Source organism: Fusarium verticillioides, chromosome 7, assembly GCF_000149555.1.
Source record: "Fusarium verticillioides 7600 chromosome 7, whole genome shotgun sequence".
NCBI classification, from domain to species: Eukaryota; Fungi; Ascomycota; class Sordariomycetes; order Hypocreales; family Nectriaceae; genus Fusarium; species Fusarium verticillioides.
This window is the reverse complement of record NC_031681.1, coordinates 1,844,364-1,864,086: the sequence shown is the minus strand read 5'-3', so window position 1 is coordinate 1,864,086 and position 19,723 is coordinate 1,844,364. Positions and strand designations below refer to the sequence as shown.

Below are 19,723 nucleotides of genomic sequence, written 5' to 3'. Positions count from 1 at the left end.
CGTCCAACAACTCTACCAAATATTGATCATCCTCGAGTAGACAGGGACGACGCCAGAAAGGACTCGACAGGCTCGATATGCTCCATAAATTCAGAAGCTCCCACGCCACCACTTAAACGTTGCTCAAGCTCCCTTTGGTCTCGCACGTTCGTTCTCTCGTCTTGAACTTCGGCCTTCGTGATTCCAACGCCGCCTCCACGTATCTTGCCGTAACACGCCGAAGCTCCCGCCGCGACTACCGACGTAATGATCATGAGGTTCCTAACGGGACTGCTCGTGTTGGGCATGTCCCTTTGGACAACCCAAGCTTACGAGATTGGACTGGTACGGGCGGCCTCCATCCTGCGATGCAAAGCGTTCGGATCGCAATCATGCTAACGTCTCTGTCATCTAGAGCGAGAAGGAAGGCTATCAAGAATACTGCACCGGTAGGTCATGCCTCCAACGTGCAATGCGACTCTTGGATCTAACATGTTCCAGGCATGTACAGCAAGACCTCATGGGGTGGACCCGTTGACCCATTCATCCTCGTCAAGTTCCTCAACACCAGCAACTCTGATGTAAAGGATCCGATTGCGAGTCTGGTGATATTCGAGTGGAAGGACCGAAACCTCGTTGGAATCCCCGATCCGAATACTCCCGGCAGCGTAAGTGCTCGCGATGCCATATACATGCCACACAAGCACTCCTCTGACACATGACAGCGACTTGGCGTCTGCGGTGACGATTTCGTCAAGCAAGGTTACTGTAACAAGACCGATATTGGCAAATTCATCCTGCATCCCGACGTCGACAAGAAGTCTTCGAGCGTGGTCCTCACAAAGGCTGTCCACCTCAACGATGCGGCTCCAATCAATTATGCTATCAAGAAGACTGGATACTACTGCGTTCTTACAGATGTGGTAAACACAAAGAAGTACGACCTAGTAGTCGAATATCGCAACGCTTACGGCGAACTGGAGGCAACACAGATCCCCAAGTTGCCCTTCTACGGTGGCATGAGTATCTTGTATGCTCTGCTTGCTGCCTACTGGGGTTTCTTGTACTATCAGCACAGGCATGATATCTGTAAGCAGAAACCTCGTATACGCCGCTTCAACCAATTGCATACTGACTTTACTCAGTGGCTGTGCAGAACTACATCACGGCCATTCTCGTTTTCCTAGTGGTGGAAATGCTCATAACATGGGGGTTCTATGGTTTGTCTCTCCCTTGGTTTACTTTACCCGCCCTAACTCGAGTATAGAATACCAGAACCGTCATGGTTCCAATGTTGGCTCAAAGGTATTCCTTACCATTGTTGGAATTCTCAATGCTGGCCGAAACTCGTTCTCGTTCTTCTTGCTACTCATTGTCTGTATGGGCTATGGTGTTGTGAAGCACACCCTCGGTAGGACCATGATTAGGGTGCGATGGCTTGCAGCGGCTCACTTCCTGTTCGGACTGGTTTACTCACTGACTTTCCTCTCCATCACCCCTGAGACAGCTGGTAAGATCTCTATGATGAACTGTTTCATTGGCCGTATCTGACTGAATACAGGCCCATTTGTGCTTCTTATCGTCCTACCTCTGGCGGGGACATTGACTGCCTTCTATGTCTGGACACTCAACTCACTCAACTGGACACTCAAGGATCTCCGCGAGCGAAAGCAGCACGCGAAGGAAGCCATGTACCGAAAGCTCTGGTGGGCCATCCTCATCAGTGTCATGGTCATCTTTGGTTTCTTCTTCTTCAACAGCTTCACCTTTGCCTCAGCCAGCGATCCCGACTTTGTTCCTTTCCACTGGAAGACACGATGGTTCATCCTCGATGGCTGGCTGAACGTTGTCTACTTTGCTGACGTCGCATGGATCGCCTACCTTTGGCGTCCCACTTCCAACAACCGCCGCTTTGCCATGAGTGATGAGATTGCTCAAGATGACGATGGCAACTTTGACCTTGGCGATATCGGTGTTCCAGGAGAAGACTCGGATGACGAGGACGTCGAAGTGGGCAAGACTCGCAACGACTCGAGTAACGCCAATGGCCTCTCCTTCTCAAGCGCATCGCAGAGCAGCGCTCAACCACCCAGAAACAACACTCGGACCGCTCCTCGTGAGTCACTAGAGAATGAGACCATTTTTGCTATAGGCGAGGATGGCGACAAATTTTCGGACGATGGAAGTGACGAAGAGGACGCAAAGCTTGTGAAAACGAAGTAAGAGGAGGAGGGCAATTGACTTACGCTGAATCTGCATGCGATCAAAGTTTGGCGCATCCTTTTTGTGTAATTGTAGGGTTGTCGGAGGGATCAAATCTTACTGATGAATGAACTGAACTGAGTTTTCGATTAAGCAACGTTCCTTTACGTGGGCAGTGAGTGATGCGTGTAGTATATGGGCTTTTGGGTTTGGTTTGGATAGATCAGAGTTGTCGTATAAGAATACAATGGTTTGATCAATTTACATACTGTTACAATATCGTTCAGGCTTTCTTCTCCTAGAGCACCGTGATGCATGTAGTACAGCGGCCGGACAATGTCTGTTATTAACCCAAGACATCACCACCAAACCCAACTGGTCTTCTTCGGCCATCATTCTCAGGCAGGATAGCCAATGCCTTGTACAGTTTCCCCATGCCGTCAGGGCCCTTATCAACAAGGCGCTTCCAGGCTCCGTCGATCTTATCAGCAGTCTCCTTGTCGACGCCTGGCGCCTTGGTTAACTGCTCAGCACGCTCTCGGATGCCCATCAACTCAAGAAAGTCACCCTGGTTGACTGGTCCATGGACTTCGACGCCTTCACTCGCTGACATGGCCACTTCAGCGATGGCAGTGAAATCGACATCTGCACTCAAGTCGACCAGACCAGGCGCAGAAAAGGGATTCACCCGCTTGTGGTGCCGGATACCGCGAAGGGAGTTGATAGGGATGGTATCTGACGTTCCGTAGTCAAGAATAAGGGCAGCACCGCTGGGCTTAGTCTTGGGATACTGTTCAGAACCGCCGATACGAGTTGCAAAGTCCGTAGCGAAGATGGAGGCATCTGGACACACTTCGATGACGGAATTGGGCATATTCTTGAGTTTGCGGTACCTTGTCGAGGTCTCAGGGAGGAAACGAGAGTGGCGAGTAGGCGCGGATGAAAGTGTTAGCTGGAATTCAGGAGGTGGCTCATCTTGCTGTGATTTCGGTGTCCCAAGTTGAGCATGGGTGACGCCCGGCGGTGTTGGCGAGACCATCATTTCTCGCCATTCCATGGCGGATTTGGTGTTATCGGGTGGTGGCTGAGCAGGCGAGGTTGGTGAAGATGCCTTTGATTGGGGAGGAGGAGCTGAAGCGGATTGGAAGCTGTGAATAGGGAGGGCATCAAAGAACTCATGAGCGATTATGAAGGGCATTTTGTCAGCTTCTGTGTACTGCCGTTAGCCAGACCCCTGATACTATGTGAGCTCTGCCTACCAATTGGAATAGACTTGATAGTGTCGGTCCAGACAATCTGCTTGCCGTTGTACTTGCTGGGGCTATGAAAACCAGACTTTGAGTCTGATGATGGCGCATCCGGGCCACAAAGGAGTTGCTTCTGGGCGTTTCTTAGCTCGCGGCTGGCTTCAACCATGTATACAGCATCGATGCTATTAGCCATCGCAGGAAATCGTTGAATGGTCTATAATTCAAGTTAGTGAATCTTTCAAGCTCAACCAATGAATGTCACATACTCGAAGCATATCATCCATAAGAGTACCTCGACCAGGCCCAACCTCGATGAGTTCGACGCCCTGCTTGGGACGACCTTGGCTGATCCATTCAGCGATGAACCATATACCGATGAGTTCACCAAAGATTTGTGAAATCTCTGGCGATGTAACGAAATCTCCTTTTGTGCCAAACTGATCCCGACCTTGACCAATGGCCCCAGTGTAGTAGCCTCCGATATCTCCGGTCAAGCACATGCGCATGTAACTGGCCAAAGGAACAGGTCCGGTTGTCTATGAAGAATGGTCAGTATAAGCAAGCATGAACGCCTAGCGGGGTTCACTCACTGATATAGCAGCAAAGAGCTGCTTGGCTAATGGCGTTGACCACTGTCTCTCACTCTCCTTGTGGTCCTCATTCTTGAATATCTCATCAATATCTGTGGCATTTTGATATTGGCCAAGAGTGGATGAGAAGCTCCGGCCAACACAAGGGTTGAACAAGTTTGGCCGTGGTATACACCCGCGGCCACTGTTGAGTTTCAGTCTCGCAAAAGGCTTCGAGCCTAGTGACCTAAACATTCTGGGCTTGTCTCCTGTGAGCGAGAGCAATTAAATCAGCTACAGAATAAATCAGCTGGTGATGCTTTCACTTTCATGTAAGCTGCAGTAGTACAACAAGTGACGATGCTTTTCTGGAGTCGAAGCTTCAGTTAGTAGTTACAGACATTAAGGTAAGTATTTACTGATAAGATAAGAAACTTTGTCTATCCATCCGTAAGGTAACTTGGACGTTTCTCCCCGCAACACCAACTCGTTTCACACATAAACAACAAGGCACTATTAGACAGCGTCGATTTCGTGTGACTTTGGAAGTTTTTGCGTTTCGATTCCTGGTTTATAAATTGGTTACAGAAGCCACGCGCAGTCTCTCACGGCCGCTATGTCCAGCAAGTCTCGATGGGCCGACACCGAAGAAGACGCCCGTATCGACGCCAAACTCAAGGAAGAGAAGCGACGCAAGAAGGCTGAAAAGGCTCGAAAGATTGAACAAGAGAAGAAAGCACAAGAAGTTGCACAGCAAAAGGCACTCCAATTCGACGATGACCGGCCCTCGAAGCGACGTAGGATCACCCCCGAACCAGGCGCAGACCAACAGGACAAGACACCTCCAGCGAAGCTATTGCGGTTTCCAGCGGGCACCTGGGGGAAGTGCAGAAGCGTCGAGAATTACGAGAAGCTAAACGATATCGAGGAGGGGACTTATGGCTGGGTTGCGCGGGCGACAAACAAAGCTACGGGAAAGGTTGTCGCGCTCAAGAGGTTGAAGCTGGAGCCTCAAGATCGAAACGGCCTCCCCGTCACAGGCCTGCGCGAAATACAAATACTGAAGGATTGCCAACACCGGAATATCGTCACCATGGAAGAAGTGGTTGTAGGGGACGACGTATCACGGCCAGATAAGTAAGCACGCGACACTTGGTTGGTGTAGAAGACCAGGTACAGCTAACAGACCGTTCAGCTCTTTATTCCTCGTCCTTGAATTCGTCGAACACGACCTAAAATCCATTCTTGATGATATGCCTGAGCCGTTTCTCTCTTCCGAAGTAAAGCGCCTCCTATTACAGCTTACATCAGGCATCGCGTATCTCCATGACAACTGGATTCTACATCGCGACCTCAAAACCTCAAATCTCCTCCTTAACAACCGTGGCCAGTTGAAAATTGCTGACTTTGGCATGGCCCGCTATGTTGGCGATCCTCCCCCGAAACTCACACAACTCGTCGTCACCCTCTGGTACCGGGCTCCGGAGCTACTACTTGGCGCAAAGACATACGATGCGGCCGTAGACATGTGGAGCGTGGGCTGTATCTTTGGCGAGCTGATAACCCGGGAGCCTCTTCTTCAGGGCAAGAATGAAGTCGATCAAGTCTCGCGCACCTTCGAGCTCTGCGGCGTTCCCACTGAAGAGACTTGGCCTGGCTTTCGTCGTCTCTCGAATGCACGCTCATTACGACTTCCCAAGACACAAGCTGCTACCGGATCTGTCATTCGCGCTCGCTTTCCTGGCCTCACTACCGCAGGCGCCAATTTGCTAGGTTGTCTCCTATCACTTGACCCCGAAAGAAGACCATCGGCGAGTGAGATGCTTCAGCACGAGTACTTCAGACAGGACCCAAAGCCCAAACCAGAGAGCATGTTCCCAACGTTCCCTAGTAAGGCGAACCAGGAACGGCGAAGGCGTGCAGAGCCTCATGCGCCTGTGCGCGGTGGACAGGCTGCACCACTGGGCGATGCTGACCTCAGTGGCATTTTTCAGGGGCGCGATAAAGAAGAAAGGGGAGCAGGGTTTCAGTTGCGTATGGTCTAAGTTTATGTGCACCCTAGGTTTGCGCCAATTTCAACATTGTTCCTGGGAGGCGATAGAAGCCACCAACGTTTACCACGATATGTGGAAATAGACTCGAAGCACACATGTAACTGATTCTATAGGCGGGCTAAGCTTATTATGGGGTTCAACGCATCTGAGAACCTTAATTGACGACCAGAGATACAAGATTCAAGACAGGGGTTATGATTATCTGAAGACAAACTCGCCGTAATCGGTAACCAAGGACCGATGAGATTAATATGTATATAGTAGATAAGATCATTGAATGATTTCAACTCATTTCGACCACCTGATTGATTAATCATAAGCATCCAAACTGGGGTTCTCCCCGTCCTTGCGATGTGACTTCATCAGAGCGACACCTGTCTGTCAACGCCCTCACCAAACTATGAAATATCCGGATGAAAATGAAACAATAAACAATATTTCTCCTTCTGATGCTTGCCTGTCCATAACACCCCCAATAAAAACTCCAAAAGATCAGTTGCAAAAAAAGAGATAAAAAGCAGAAATGGCACTGGATGCTTTGACTAGTTGTTGCAGATATCACAGTTCCACTGGGGATAGGGTGTGTAGGCCGCAGGTGTGTACATGCCAAACTGGAAGGTCTTCTCCACTTGCAGGTAGCCAGGAGAGGGCATGTCGGTAACGGCCGAGTCAGAATCCTTGATGATGAGAGTGTACATGCCGACCACGAGGGGAGCATCGGGGTCGTTGGCCTGCTTGCTGGTGTCCCAGACGAAGGTGGGGTTGGTCGCAAAAGTCATGTTGGCAGTGAGAGTGTATGTCTCGCCTGCGGAAGACTGGCTGACGAGGACGTCGATGGCGGTTGGTGTGCCCTCAAGTGAGGTGTAGTTCCAGCCAAAGGTGGCGTAATCACCAATCTTGAAGAGAGGTGTGGGAACATACATGGTATCGGGAAGTGTCATGCTCACACCACCGGGCTGGACATCCGCAGAAAAGGTTGTGCGCTTGGGCGCAGATGTTCCAGTTTTGGTGCCAGACTTCTTCTTGCCTGTCTCGGTAGCGGTCTTTGTGTTGTCTGCAGTTCCGGTCTCAGTCCCTGTCTCGACTTTGGCGGTGTTCAAGTTGGTCTGTTTGGCGGTGTTCTTTCGGGTGCTCGAAGCCTCTTCATCGTCGGTCTTGTCTTGACGAGCCTTGATAACGCCGGTCTCCTGTGGCACTATGAGGAGTCAGTAAAAGGGGTTGTTTATGGGTGGGTGAGAAGAGTCAGCGTACTGGCTTCATGTGCAACGCGTCGGACAACGACTGAATCAGCAGGAGGAAACCAGCTAGGCCATGCTGCCGCTAGAGGGGCAACGGAGGAAAGGCAGACAGCCAGCTGAAGGAGGTTCGAGGCCGGACGCATGATGGGATCTTTGGTGGGTTTGAGAGCGAAAGGGGGTCGAGCGAGATAAAATCAGAGCGGCCACAGTGGTTGGTTGTGGTTAGCGATGAACCGATGAGTGAGTCCCGAGTGTCGATGCTGATGTTGTTGATATTGATCGGTTATGTTCCAAGAGATGGGTAGATCGTTTGTATGTAGGCTTGAAGATGCCAAGCGTGTCCAAATCGACGAGCGAACCAAGGGCGAAGCGTATAGCGAAGGTAGAGAAGTAGCAAAAGGCGAGAAACAATAAAAGGTCGATGAAACGATGGCTACGACGATCTGCTGCTAGTCTCAAAAACGCTGGAATTGATCGATCTCAAAGATAACAAACGAGAGTCAGAAGCGAGAGGTGGACAAGACAAGAAATCAACAGAGCAAAAAAAGAGGGATCAGAACAGGGGAAGGCGTTGGCGTTATGTTGGGTTTGGGTTGGCCCAGCAGGAGGAGCAAGGGGTTGGCCTTTTAGTTTAGTTAGTTAGCACATGCTAACCTCACTAGGAGAGGTACATAGGTAGGTACCTACACCAGATTGACTTTAAAGTCAAAACAGCGACTCCCTCCTTTTGGGTGGAGGTCTGACCTGCAGCCATTGAATTTTTGTTAGTGGACGCTTGTACTGTACGGAGTACCTCTCAGCTGCTGCACCGGTGGCGTTGTACAAAAGTGTTTTGTACACAGCCTTCCCCTTGGCCCGGATCATTGGGTCTCTTCTACTCCGTACCCGTGGTCAGACAAGGAAGTCAGTCATCTCGTGTTGACTAACAATCTGGATCCTTGTGTTTCTCTTTATATCATCCCTGTACATAGAGAGGTAAAATCGGGTGTAGTATTTCTAGATACCTACCTACTTCGAAAAAACAACATGGTAATGGCATACGCGTCTACTCTCCTACAAAGTTTAGAGCGTCGCTTAGGGTGATTGATGAAATCGGATTGGAGAACTCGCAATAGGAAAAGTCAACCATGGAAAGAGGGAGAATGCATCACATGATCTCGTGTTTGTCACTCTGCTTCACCTAAAAATAACCCCCTAGCCCTTGTTGATTCCCCGCCCAGCCATCCGTCCCTGTTCGGACTCCCCTAAGCTCCCGCTATTCTCGGCAATCATGCACTAAACATGGTGCATGGCGGCATAGCGGCATCAGCAGATTCTTGTCCTTGACGGTTGTGTCAACGGACGGGTCATGCATGCCATTGGTGTCGTGAAGAGCCATGCTGCTCGTGCTATTTGCTGATCTTACTTTTTTTTTATATTGAAAATACTCGTCTGGCGATTGCCTTCCACCAACCAAGCCTCGTTCAGCCTCATCCATAAGACTAACGAAAACTGTCTAGGTAGACTGTCTAACTTGATGATGGCGTCTCAAATTAAAGCGCCCGTTCCGTCTTGGTACCCGTTATTTTGTTACCAGGCGTTTGCAACATCTGTGTCACGTGGACCCATCTTCCACAACATCAAGACAGAGCGGGCTTGTCAGCGACCTTTGTAGAATACAAGGGCTGCCTGCAGACTCAAGTATCTATCTAACGGTCTGTTTCATTGAGAACCGTTCGGTCACATAACGCCCGTGTGCTGTTCTCTGGATGCTTTCCTTCTCTTGCTCCTTGCGTAATGACTTACTCGAAATGTCCCTCTTTAATGCAAGCCATATATACATGCACTCGCTTTCTCGGTGACTGCAGGTCACATCGAGGAGGGATGGTATTACCTCATCACTCTTTCAATTCTGGTTCATCTTCGATGCTGCAATATTCTTGCAGCCAGTAACTTATGTTACTGTCAAAGTCTCGACTCGAAAATAATCACGACCATAAAAGGTATTCAATCATATATGATATTCATTAACCTGCATGCGAATAGACGAATCAAACCCCTCCAATATCGCCAATGTTTGCCTTTTTCAAGCCAGTAAACAGCCAGCGGGAGGCTCGCAGCCGCACGTGAATCAGACCCGTTGGTTCGCCCTGCCCTTTGGGAGATCCAACCTAAGTACCTATCCAATGGTGACTGCCCGTCCAATCTTCCAATACTCGAGCTCGGCCTGAGGAGAAAGTGCCTTGATAGTTGGGAGCTCTTTCTACTAAACTCTTATATATTGCTTTCACCAACCACTTTCAGATTTCCTCCACTTCATCCGTATCAGAATCAAGATCAGCTCTTGAGCCAACGAACTATCAACATGAGCATGAACAACACGCAGTAAGCAAGAAATCCTATAATTCATTTGGGTACCAAAACGCCACTTATACTCACCCATTCGCAGGAAACAAGATGTATGACCCCCTCCCTGGTTATTGGAAAGTCCTTCGTACTCAGCAAAAAGCCACCAAAAATCGCGTGAAATGCAAGTCGTGCAAACTCTTCATCGGACTGACACTGGTCCAAGGGCCTTGAGATACCAGTGAGCGACCCCCAAGGCGTGTACGTGCCTCAAGAGGAATACCAGAGCCTCCTTGCGATTGCCCACCAGTATGGTATGTAATGAATAGCAACACGGCCTATACTGGCAATCCCTGACACTTGCCTGTGATCAGTCTACCTACGTCAGAATCTCATCGCACAAGGGCTGAACGAAGCAACTGTGGATGTACGTTCCCAGCTCCCATCCGTCTACCAACCTCTAAAAAACTTTCTGTAGTCTCTCTGCCTTCAGAAGCCAGCTGGAGATGCGCCTCCCTATGCCCCTGAACAGTTTGAACCATCGCCACCGGCAACATTCACTTGCAAAGAACAAACATCTACTTTCCCAGTTCAATCGAATACCGCTTCGGGATGTCCTACTGAAGATCAAGGGTTTCGGCTGAATGGGAGTTGGCAGCCTAATGCGTCGTATCGATCCTCAACCTATCCGGGTGGCTCGATCAACCACAAACGGCCTGTGTATTTCCAGGACAACAAAAGGCCAGAAATTAAGGAATGGTTTGAGCGCTCTGCGCAGAGGTCAGTCCTGCTCCTCAATGTACCTGATGGCGTCACACATGGGGATGTTGCTGCGGTTATTCGAGGAGGCCCCGTACTGGAGATTTTTCTTCGAAGTAAAGATAACACTGCCACGGTCTCCTTTTTGCACGAGGCTGATGCCTGTGCTTTTATTGAGAACTGTCGTGCAGCCGGTTTGTACATCAAAGACCGGAAGGTAAGTACGTTTGCGAAAGGAGCCGGCCTCGTTCTCATACGCTATCGCAGATACATACAAAATGGTCTGACTACCAGTTCACCCTCAGTGGCCAGGTTGCCCATCATATTCGTAAGGGTGGCTCTCGTAACTTCGTCATCCGCAAGCGGGACCCCAACCTCACTACTCAGGCTATCCGAGATGATCTGGAACACATTCACAATCTTCATGTGATCAGCATCGAGTTTGAGAAGGACAGCTGTTTCATCAGCACCAATGCGGTCCATGGAGCTATCTATGCTCGAACTTGTCTTCAGAGCCGAGTGTAAGTTAGGCTCTGTCTCATGTTGAAGACCAGTCAGTTGCCCAGACAGTGCTAATTGGCGACTTATCCAGAGAGTACAGAGCCTCTCGTATTGAATGGTATGCGGATGAATGTGCGCAGCCATTTCAGAGAATATCGTCTGCATTTCACGCTCCCGTCCCTGATGTGAAGCCGCAGAGAAGTGTCATTACCGCCCATCCATCACGCAAGGACCTCATGGGAAACCGTTTCCAGCTGTTGGATCTTTCTGATAGTGAGGGAAGTAATGGGGATGATTCATCTGACGACTCTTTTTGAGTTACTTGAGGGCACACCATCTTCGATTCTTCGGTCTAGTATGATCAGGAGATCAATTTGCCATGGCGCTAATGGCCTGTTTATTTGTACAGTTTTCGCTTCAATTCTCTGTGAAGGAGAGGTCTAATCATGGGACATACAGTGGGGTTTGTTTGGCTGTATATTTCAGATGGGACCTTGACTTGGCTCTGCGGTTGCTTTCCGAAAGCAATTTTCTCAACGTCAACCTTCAGGCAGATTGGTATTGGGAGTTCTAGACGGGGACGGGAACGTCACAATGCATGTATGGTTGTGAGACGACATCTGGAATTTAATACAAGGAAAGATTGATATGATATGCCATGCTGCAACTTCCAATAGCCTGACTATGAAATTAGCTCTTCGACTGTGCAGCGGTTCAAATGCCAGAATGGAGCTTTCCTTTGTCCATATCACCACAACCGCGATCCATAGATGAGTTAGAACACTTCAACATATACAATATACAAGATTTTATTATCTCCAATATGGATCGAGGATGAGGGCCGATCTGATGCGCAAAGGTCTGCGGGGATCCTATCCGTCTTGGTTGTCGAACAAGGCCATGGTATACAACACGCACTTATGCGCTGGTTTCGAGTTCTTGATTCATGTGGCTCTCACGGCTCCTCGAACTCATCTAGATATGCCACCGGGTTCAATAGTTTTGTTACCAAGTAGATCTCCAGGAGTGGTCCACTTTGTGTTTGTTTTTAAGTCTTCAGGGAGAAAGAAGATGGCCAAATCGCAGCATTATAGGCGCAGAGTCGCATTATAAAACTCCAAAACGATACAGAAAGGATAATAGCAATCTACATAAAAAGATTAAAAAAAAAAAAAAAAGCTCGCGGATGACGTTCATCTTTGGTAGGTCGATCGAGCCTCAGTTCTGTCCAGACGATCAGGTTCTTGTCGCTCATGCCGCTAAGCACTGCTTTAACTACTTGACCAGTCCATCGAATCCCGTCGTTGTTAAAATCATAAAGCGAGTTTATAGTTAATAAAGGTCTACAGGTGTCATAGGCTCTGGTTGGTTATTTCATGGCGTATGAGTGATAATGGGTAGTTGTTGGCAGCTGACTCGCACTGCCAGGCAAGTGCCAGATATAATAGACAGGCCCCCAGCAATAGCAATAAGGGGTAGGCTCTGTAGTCTTGAGTAATCGTTCAATATGTGATTGTTCTTTTGTAAAGACTGACTTGCAACTGTCGTGGACCCTATTTACCCCTGAAATCAGATGTCTTCCCTATTAAAACCAGGACTTCTACTGTCCCATTTTGATCATCTTAACGGGTCTGTCTAATAAGGAGACAGCACATCAATTCTTGAAACAAGCGGTTCGCTGTGGTTAGCGAGCCCTTGAGCGTCATACCGAACTACTTGAGTATCTACCTGCCAGGGGCATGACGACTTTGTATTTGTGAGATTTGACTCCCATGTCAGAGTGCTCTAGAGCCAAAACCAACCCGACAGGAAAGCGGCCTGAGATGCCACATGCACCGGAAAATGTCTCAAGTGCCTCTACGTGGCTAAAGAGGAGGAAGTCTCAATAAGTTCTCAGAGGAGTAGTTGGAGGCTTGATTCTACCTTATTCAACGTAGGTAGCAGCGGGGTTGTCAACTAAAGCATGCCCTATGGCTGCTTCTGGTATTCAATCCTACTCGTGCATATACACATACGGCCCTGGGTCATAAGAGAACATCAAGGAGCACAACAAGATCCATCGATCAAATCAGCAAGGTCTCCTCATGAGTCTTCCAAGGATGCGAATGAGCAGTCGCCCACACGGCATGAATTATCAACATAAACATCTCAAGTCAGATAACAGTTCAGGTCAAACAAAGTGACCATAATGATTGCTTAGTAAGTAATTGGATACCACCCTAGGTAGCTAGCTCATTGTTTGCCAAACCTGTAGATCCCACACAAGGCTCCATTGCGATGCTCCCCGATTCCTATAATTAACAAGTAGTACACATGAGAACACTTCCCCGCAGGTCCCTTAATGATTAGCATTCTTGGTGACAGACTGTAAGTAGTCCAGCAAAAACGTGCGTTCGGCTGGCGAGATGGGCGTCTGACTACCGCGACGAGAGGACGGGCCGGCAGGGTCTTCCGCTCCAGAGGCCAGGGAAGCAAGACGAGACCTGGGCGTTCCTGCAATGACCTCCTTGCCCTTAGCTGCCTCCAGACTAGCAGGGGATGGCTGCTTGCCAAAGAGTGACAGCAGTTCTCTCTTCTGAGCGGGGCCGGACTCGCGACGACGATTCATAGCAGGGAATGCTTGTGCAATGCTGGGACTAATGCCAGCACCTGCAGGCTGCAAGTGGCTAGACAATCCACTTGGCGAGGCAAGTGAAGTCTGAGGAGATGCGGATGCTCCACCGATGCCAAATAGTTGTTCGCCCTGGCCTCGCTGAAGAATACGGATAGGCTGCGTAGGTTGCGAGGCAGCTGGTGCTTGTGCTTGGGCACCATATTGTTGCGAACAATCCGCTCTTCCTTGAGATCCAGGTATACCGGTTTGAGTAGGTAGTTGCTGTAGTGATAGGCCATCCATTGACGGGAGCGGGTTGGGATCAGCCGGGGCTTGTTGGGGAATGTTGGCCCTGAAATTGTCCCCGCCAACTGAACGCAGAAGTTCACTCATCATACTGCCAGGGGCAGGCTGGGATCCTTGCGCAGGAGGCTGATTCTGGTCATCCTTGCGAAACATGCCTAACAGAGCAGAACGGTGATTGTCGGCAGGGTGCCCAACCTTTGAGCCTGGCAGCTCCTTAGGACTTGGCCCCGAGCGGTCTTGGCCACCCACAGTGCCGGCCGCATGAGGGACTTGTTGAGGAATATGTTGCGCTTGTGCTCCGCCTAGGTTACTATACACAGGCCCCTGGCTCTGTGCCGGGAAGCCAGGAGGGAACGGAACTTGTTGAGGCTTCGGTTGTACCTGTGGCGCGGTATTACCGCCCTTGAAAGCATTCAGGAGGGCCATGGACTGGCCGTTCAAAGCTTGTGGTCTCGGCTGCCCAGGGCCATTGAGAGATTGCTGAGGCATCTGGCCAGGGTGGCCATATTGCGCTTGCTGCTGAGTAAGGAACTGGCCCGGCACAGGGTTGTGAGTGGTTTGGTTGACGTCCTGGAATACACTCCTGTTGAAAACAGCTCTTTCCACCTGGGGGGGCAGTGGTTGGGGATGCACCAGAGGAGCCTGGTTACTCTTATACTGACCCTCCTGAATGGAGTATTGCTGACTGTATAGCTGAGGGTTGGTAACCTGCTGTCCAAGTCCCATACCCCAGTGGGCGCCTTGGTTGGGCGCGTACGGGAACGGGGGCGGTGGCTGCTGAGTATTTGTGGATTGCATCTGGTGAAGATTATGATGATGCGGCGTATGAGGTTCAGGAGCGCTGGTAACTGTGTGATCAAGAGGAGTCTGAGGATAGTGAGCTCCAGCTTGCGGTATGGCGCTGGCAGGACCGCCTTTGGCTTGGAGGATAGAAAGTAATGCACTTCCCTTATCCTGTTGAGCAGGCACCGAGGCAGAAACACCCTGCAATCCTTGAGTGGGAGGTTGCACCTTCAACAATCGTTGTAGCTCCTGTGTCGCACCCGCAAGCGTCTCTATCGCCGGGCCTTGATCCGTAGTCTCGGCGAGAGTGTCGTTCCATGCTTCGTCCTCGTACTGGGCTTCGCTAATAGGTCCATAACCTTGCGAGCTGTTTGCCGCTCTCCTTGCTTCGATCTTCTTCTGCGCCATAACCCATTTCTTGAGCGGCACCAAGAACGGTGCCACCATATAAAACTTGTTGGCATTAGGCGCAGTGTTGGCATCGTTCCCTTGGCCATTCTTGCGGCGGAAGGCTGGTAGCTCCGATAGTTTGTACCACTGGATTTTACTAATTTCTTTCCTTGTCTTAGGTTCAAATACTGTGTTCATTGGAACATCTCGAAAAACGTAAAGCCTCATATGCTGTTCGCGCATCGAGATTTCAATGTACTTTGGCTTATGTTCAGTGGGCACCAGGCCAGCGGCTCGAAGGTCCAAGCCGGTCTCTTCATATACCTCACGAACGGCACAATCCAGATCATCTTCGTCCTTGTTGATCTTTCCTCGTGGGAAACTCCAGTTGGCTCCCTTCTTCCATCCCTTGACTAGGACTGTCGAATCCATGGCCTCGTTCAGCATGATAGCACCTCGTACAGGAACACGAGTCTTGTATTCCAAAAACTCCTCAAAAGCTTTGGTATGATTCTCAACAGAAAAGTTGGCCAATAAGGGACAATGCTGGAAAATTCGTAGACAAAAAGTTCGCAGGGTCATGGACGGCAGGGTCGGGTCAAGTGGACGGATGAAATCCTCGTAGAACCACTGAGCTTCTTCGACCTGGAAGCATATTCGTGCGACGGAGGAGAGATCCTCCTGGGGAAGGTTGATGATGAAGCGGACGCAGAGGTCATCCAGCCCTAGGTTGATTGCGTTAGTCCTTGCTCGCAACCGCGCAGCACCCACCAACACATACAATCCTCTAACTGCATTTGCGATCCAGACATGATGGTGATGTTGGAACCGCGCGGCTCATGCTATGGTAAAATGTAACAATATCCGGTTGTTGCTGTTTTTCTCTTATGTTTGTTGACGCCTTTTCAAGACTTTGCGAGACGATAATGCGAACGTAGCTGCGAAGGCAAGCTGACCATGATTGAAGTGCGACAGCCAAGATAATGCAGAGGAACGACTGCGACAAGCGAAAAGACGCGAGCGGTGGTCGAAGAGGGAGATGAAAGCGAGGTCACTCGAGAAGCTATTGATAATAGAGAACGCTGTACGAAGTGGATGAACGTGAACGAGTCTCAGTAGAATGCGACGTCTCTTTGAGGACAAGGACACGTGGGGTCGAGGCGGCAGTGCAAAGGCCGAGATGGTGGATTTCGGATCTGATTTGTTGTTGGTGTTGTTGTCAGGTTTGGACTGATAGCATTGGATTGGATTGGATCGCAATGAGACCAGCGAGGTCAAAGACCCAATTCTCATTCGCGCCTTAGGTACCTACCCTGCCTACCTGCCTGCCCGGCTTTGGCTGAGGTGCCCGCTTTCAGTGCTTCGTGAGATGGAGCCCAGACTGTCTTAGTGTCGGGTCTCCAATTCAGAAGCAGGGCAGCTACAGTACATCAGTAGCTAGTTGCTGAGCCACGATTGCAGCAATTGTACTCGCCACAGGTTAGCTCGATCGATGTGGCGGTGCAATACCGCTCATGATCGTCCAACCCAAATTCTCCAACAGGTTCCCTCCCATGTAGAGTCGCATGGACGTTTCAGAGGTAGGTAGTTAGTCAGATGCAATGCCTAGAATGCTCAATCGCCACTCAAAAATATGCCAGCGCATGTGCATGATCGGCATTGCAGCAGTGGTTTAACCGGTTTTGTTGAGCTAAAGCCTACGCATTAATGCTTCTAGACTGCAGGGGCTGGCTTGCTGCAGTTCTGTAGGTTCCAGAAGTTCGGGTGGCCGCCAATATTACATCATCGGTCACAACACCGACTGGGCTCCCTCACCACCTCATGGACAGGCATCATAAATACTTGAAAACAGGTTAATTGACCGACCAGCCGCACAGTAAAGTCACTACCTGCAAACGCAAATAGTGGCCATTCTGTCAGAGCCTTGTCCTCCCCTTATTTAATAAGAGAAGCGCCCTCTCATTCATTGTCTTGGCTCGCCCAGTCTTCGTCTCGGAATTTCAAGCAGTGACATACATTCTCGTTTGTGGAGTGGTCTTGTCTTTGATCATACAGTACTCCCGCCTCTGCCAAGCTCGTCGCTTCAGCCATATTAACAAGGCCAACGACCTCGTCCGCGGTCGCGCAACGACTTCTTTAAGCCAAGTGCTGCTCCTACTATAAAACATGGCATCACTTGTCGCAAAGCTAGTCACCAAGAAGATCTTGGGAGAGACTGTCCAGAACAAATTTGGAACTGAGGTATGAAAGCATCGACCCAAACTACCTATGATCCATTTAGACCCCGTCAACAAACTAACACATTATTCACAGGATCCCTACTTTGAGCATGTCCCAGCTACTCGCCTAGATGGGACGCCTACTGGCAAAGTTAAAAAGCGAAAGAAGGCTCTCCCTCCTGGCATTTCCGAAAATGATGGCAAAGTCTTGACCAAAGTCAAGCGCCGAGCTTACCGTCTCGACCTGGCTCTGTTCAGTTGCTGCGGCATCCGATTTGGCTGGGGTAGCGTTTTGGGATTGATCCCAGCGTAAGTTTGATCGCCAAACCCAACTTGGGTCCCCATCGAAGGAAGCTAACATGGACTTGATAGAATTGGTGACGTTTTGGATATGTTGCTTGCCCTTTTGGTTATGAGGAGCTGCATGAAGATTGATGGTGGGCTGCCAACCTCTGTCAAGTCCAGGATGATGTTCAACATCATCATAGACTTCGTCATTGGAATTGTGCCCTTTGCTGGAGACATTGCCGACGCGGCCTTCAAGGCCAATACTCGCAATGCTGCACTTCTTGAGCAACACTTGCGCGAGGAAGGACGTAAGAACCTGAAGAAGAGCGGATTGCCAGTGCCAGCCATTGACCCCAGCGATCCTGAACAATTTGATCGACTTCAAGCACAGGATCCACCAGAGTATGTGTCAAACCCACCATCGCGAAATCCCTCCATGTCGGAGCGTCATCGACACAGCCGCAGTCGCAGTCGCAGCCGAGATCGCCGCCGTGATGATCGTCCCATCGAGCCGGAACCGGCACGAGTCCGCGAGAGCCGCGGCTTCTTTGGTCGTAGCAGAGCTCAACCACATGATATTGAAACAGGTGAAGCTGAGCGTGGGTCCAGAAGTCAAAGATCACAGCGACGAGATAGAGACCGTCGCTAAAATCGGCAACTCGGATCTACGTGGGCGGCGAGGGAAATGAAGTGAAGGAGAATGGACCGACTACACTGACGGAAGGGCGGGCCCTTGTGAGTCAGGATTATTATGACGATGGGGTGAGGATATCTGGTAATGCTGGTATGATTGGAGGATGGAGACGTGTTTCATTGTTATGTTGTCTATGAATGATGCTCAGTATGGATACCTTACATTGGCTTACTGTACCTTACGAATCTATAAGGTAATGTGCCATGACACTCACTGATTGATAAAGTGGGTGTAGCCGCGTGTGGGTCGTAACCCTCGAATTAAATTGGAGAATAAGATCTGATAACTTCACTTGGCATTTTCATCGACCAAGCAACTAACTGGCCCAAGTGGAACCGTGACATTGAGAGATGAACAATGATATCGAAGCCTCCGATCTAGGACTCTAAAGGGGCTTCAATTTGAATGCGGTCTCACCTTGGCCTGGTCCAAGCTGATCTGAATTTAGGTGAACCTTTAGGAACTGCGGGCACCGGACAGCAAAAGGGAGCTCGTAGGAGGTGAAGCGTACCATCTATCCCCAGGCCCATCACGTCAGATTCAGGGCCCAGGCCGGAACGCGGTGTAACCCCAGGAACGCGTTTCTCACTCTGGGAGTGAAGTTGAGTTATGGGGAACGTTCGTAGCTGTTCAATGGCGCTTGTTGCAGCTGCAGAAAAGGTTCAATGGCCGTCATTTCCGCATGAATCTGGTCTCAGTGCACGGGAGGACCTCATCATGACTTCTCCCACCATGTATACATACCTACATGCCTTGGTCTCATGAGTTCTATCCCGCCTCGTACCACTATCATGCCCTGGTCACAGCCCATTTCGCATACATCGACCCAACGACGTGAACAAGGGAGGCCACCTCATGGATGGATCTTCACGCCAAAATGTGCTGATTGATAAAAGATGCCCATGACGTTAATCCTGACAAAGTCTGAATCATCACTCCCTGCGACAAAGCAGGTACCGTGCAAGGACAGTGGAGCAATAGAGAGAAACACGAAGCATACCAAACAAGAACGTGAATCTGCCTAAAACGCGAATCTACGCGTCTCACTTGCTTGATTCATCCTGGTGGCTGGATATTCTTACGGTACCAGCTCCAGCACTAGCGCCTTGGATGCTGCCAGTAGCAGTCCGAATGGCGCCGAAATGCCCCTGGTTCACCCAGTGACGCGCAGCGGCCCCCCCTGGCCCGACGCAGTAAAAGTACTTTAAAATGGCCCGCTATTTGTATTTCCCAGCGCGACTTGACGCGCCTTAGCTCCACGTGACAGCGCATCAAGACTTATACAAAAGCCCATCGCCTTCATCCCGTTCTTTACTTTGGACCAGACCATCACCACCGCAACCCACAATACCTCACTCAACCTCGAGAGCTTCACGCACATACATAGCCTTTGTCTTGTTTCTGCATTGCTCTGATCAACCTAATTGTACCCTCATTCCTCAGACACTCACTCTCACAATACAATGGCTGCACAAATCACTCCTTCGAAGCAGGTATGTGACGTCCCAAGTGCAAGCAGCTGCACATACACACCAAAGTCCATTCATCGCTAATACGCTCATCATAGGCTGCT

General features: G+C 49.9%; 7 protein-coding genes across 18 annotated transcripts; 4 read left to right on the top strand and 3 right to left on the bottom strand.

The window, feature by feature from the left end:
- Positions 1–246: 246 nt before the first annotated feature.
- On the top strand, positions 247–2,269 carry FVEG_07127 (hypothetical protein; the record flags this gene model as incomplete). The annotated part of the gene is made up of 7 exons (XM_018895689.1): positions 247–324; positions 395–428; positions 481–647; positions 705–1,068; positions 1,125–1,199; positions 1,247–1,489; positions 1,541–2,269. 7 exons carry the CDS (start codon positions 247–249, stop codon positions 2,200–2,202), a joined length of 1,623 nt encoding a protein of 540 aa, XP_018752994.1. The 3' UTR covers positions 2,203–2,269.
- A 48-nt stretch (positions 2,270–2,317) lies between these two features.
- FVEG_07126 (hypothetical protein) lies at positions 2,318–4,390 on the bottom strand. The gene is made up of 4 exons (XM_018895688.1): positions 4,022–4,390; positions 3,698–3,967; positions 3,441–3,645; positions 2,318–3,390 (listed from the first exon to the last, which is right to left on the bottom strand). The coding sequence occupies exons 1-4, from the start codon at positions 4,253–4,255 to the stop codon at positions 2,528–2,530; spliced, it is 1,572 nt and encodes a 523-aa protein (XP_018752993.1). The 5' UTR covers positions 4,256–4,390; the 3' UTR covers positions 2,318–2,527.
- Positions 4,391–4,467: 77 nt separating this feature from the next.
- On the top strand, positions 4,468–6,356 carry FVEG_07125 (CMGC/CDK protein kinase). Its single transcript, XM_018895687.1, has 2 exons — positions 4,468–5,137; positions 5,196–6,356. The coding sequence occupies exons 1-2, from the start codon at positions 4,617–4,619 to the stop codon at positions 6,043–6,045; spliced, it is 1,371 nt and encodes a 456-aa protein (XP_018752992.1). The 5' UTR covers positions 4,468–4,616; the 3' UTR covers positions 6,046–6,356.
- On the bottom strand, positions 5,925–8,233 carry FVEG_07124 (hypothetical protein). 2 transcript variants are annotated; one of them, XM_018895686.1, is made up of 3 exons: positions 7,980–8,233; positions 7,306–7,915; positions 5,925–7,249 (listed from the first exon to the last, which is right to left on the bottom strand). In XM_018895686.1, the coding sequence occupies exons 2-3, from the start codon at positions 7,433–7,435 to the stop codon at positions 6,597–6,599; spliced, it is 783 nt and encodes a 260-aa protein (XP_018752991.1). In that variant the 5' UTR covers positions 7,436–7,915; positions 7,980–8,233; the 3' UTR covers positions 5,925–6,596. The 2 variants fall into 2 exon arrangements, with proteins under 2 accessions (XP_018752991.1, XP_018752990.1); XM_018895685.1 differs by having other exon boundaries at positions 7,306–8,233.
- A 420-nt stretch (positions 8,234–8,653) lies between these two features.
- Positions 8,654–11,698, top strand: FVEG_07123 (hypothetical protein). 10 transcript variants are annotated; one of them, XM_018895676.1, is made up of 9 exons: positions 8,654–9,274; positions 9,576–9,656; positions 9,721–9,730; positions 9,844–9,931; positions 9,992–10,044; positions 10,096–10,593; positions 10,644–10,897; positions 10,969–11,280; positions 11,337–11,698. In XM_018895676.1, the coding sequence occupies exons 1-8, from the start codon at positions 9,228–9,230 to the stop codon at positions 11,192–11,194; spliced, it is 1,257 nt and encodes a 418-aa protein (XP_018752981.1). In that variant the 5' UTR covers positions 8,654–9,227; the 3' UTR covers positions 11,195–11,280; positions 11,337–11,698. The 10 variants fall into 10 exon arrangements, with proteins under 10 accessions (XP_018752981.1, XP_018752980.1, XP_018752984.1 ...); XM_018895675.1 differs by having other exon boundaries at positions 10,969–11,698; XM_018895679.1 differs by having other exon boundaries at positions 8,654–9,414; positions 10,969–11,698.
- Positions 11,699–12,279: 581 nt separating this feature from the next.
- On the bottom strand, positions 12,280–16,631 carry FVEG_07122 (hypothetical protein). The gene is made up of 2 exons (XM_018895674.1): positions 15,731–16,631; positions 12,280–15,674 (listed from the first exon to the last, which is right to left on the bottom strand). The coding sequence occupies exons 1-2, from the start codon at positions 15,759–15,761 to the stop codon at positions 13,216–13,218; spliced, it is 2,490 nt and encodes an 829-aa protein (XP_018752979.1). The 5' UTR covers positions 15,762–16,631; the 3' UTR covers positions 12,280–13,215.
- Positions 16,599–19,275, top strand: FVEG_07121 (hypothetical protein). Of its 2 annotated transcripts, XM_018895672.1 has the most exons (3): positions 16,599–17,190; positions 17,263–17,477; positions 17,541–19,275. In XM_018895672.1, the coding sequence occupies exons 1-3, from the start codon at positions 17,116–17,118 to the stop codon at positions 18,103–18,105; spliced, it is 855 nt and encodes a 284-aa protein (XP_018752977.1). In that variant the 5' UTR covers positions 16,599–17,115; the 3' UTR covers positions 18,106–19,275. The 2 variants fall into 2 exon arrangements, with proteins under 2 accessions (XP_018752977.1, XP_018752978.1); XM_018895673.1 differs by having other exon boundaries at positions 17,171–17,477; positions 17,541–18,154.
- The last annotated feature ends 448 nt before the right edge of the window (positions 19,276–19,723 follow it).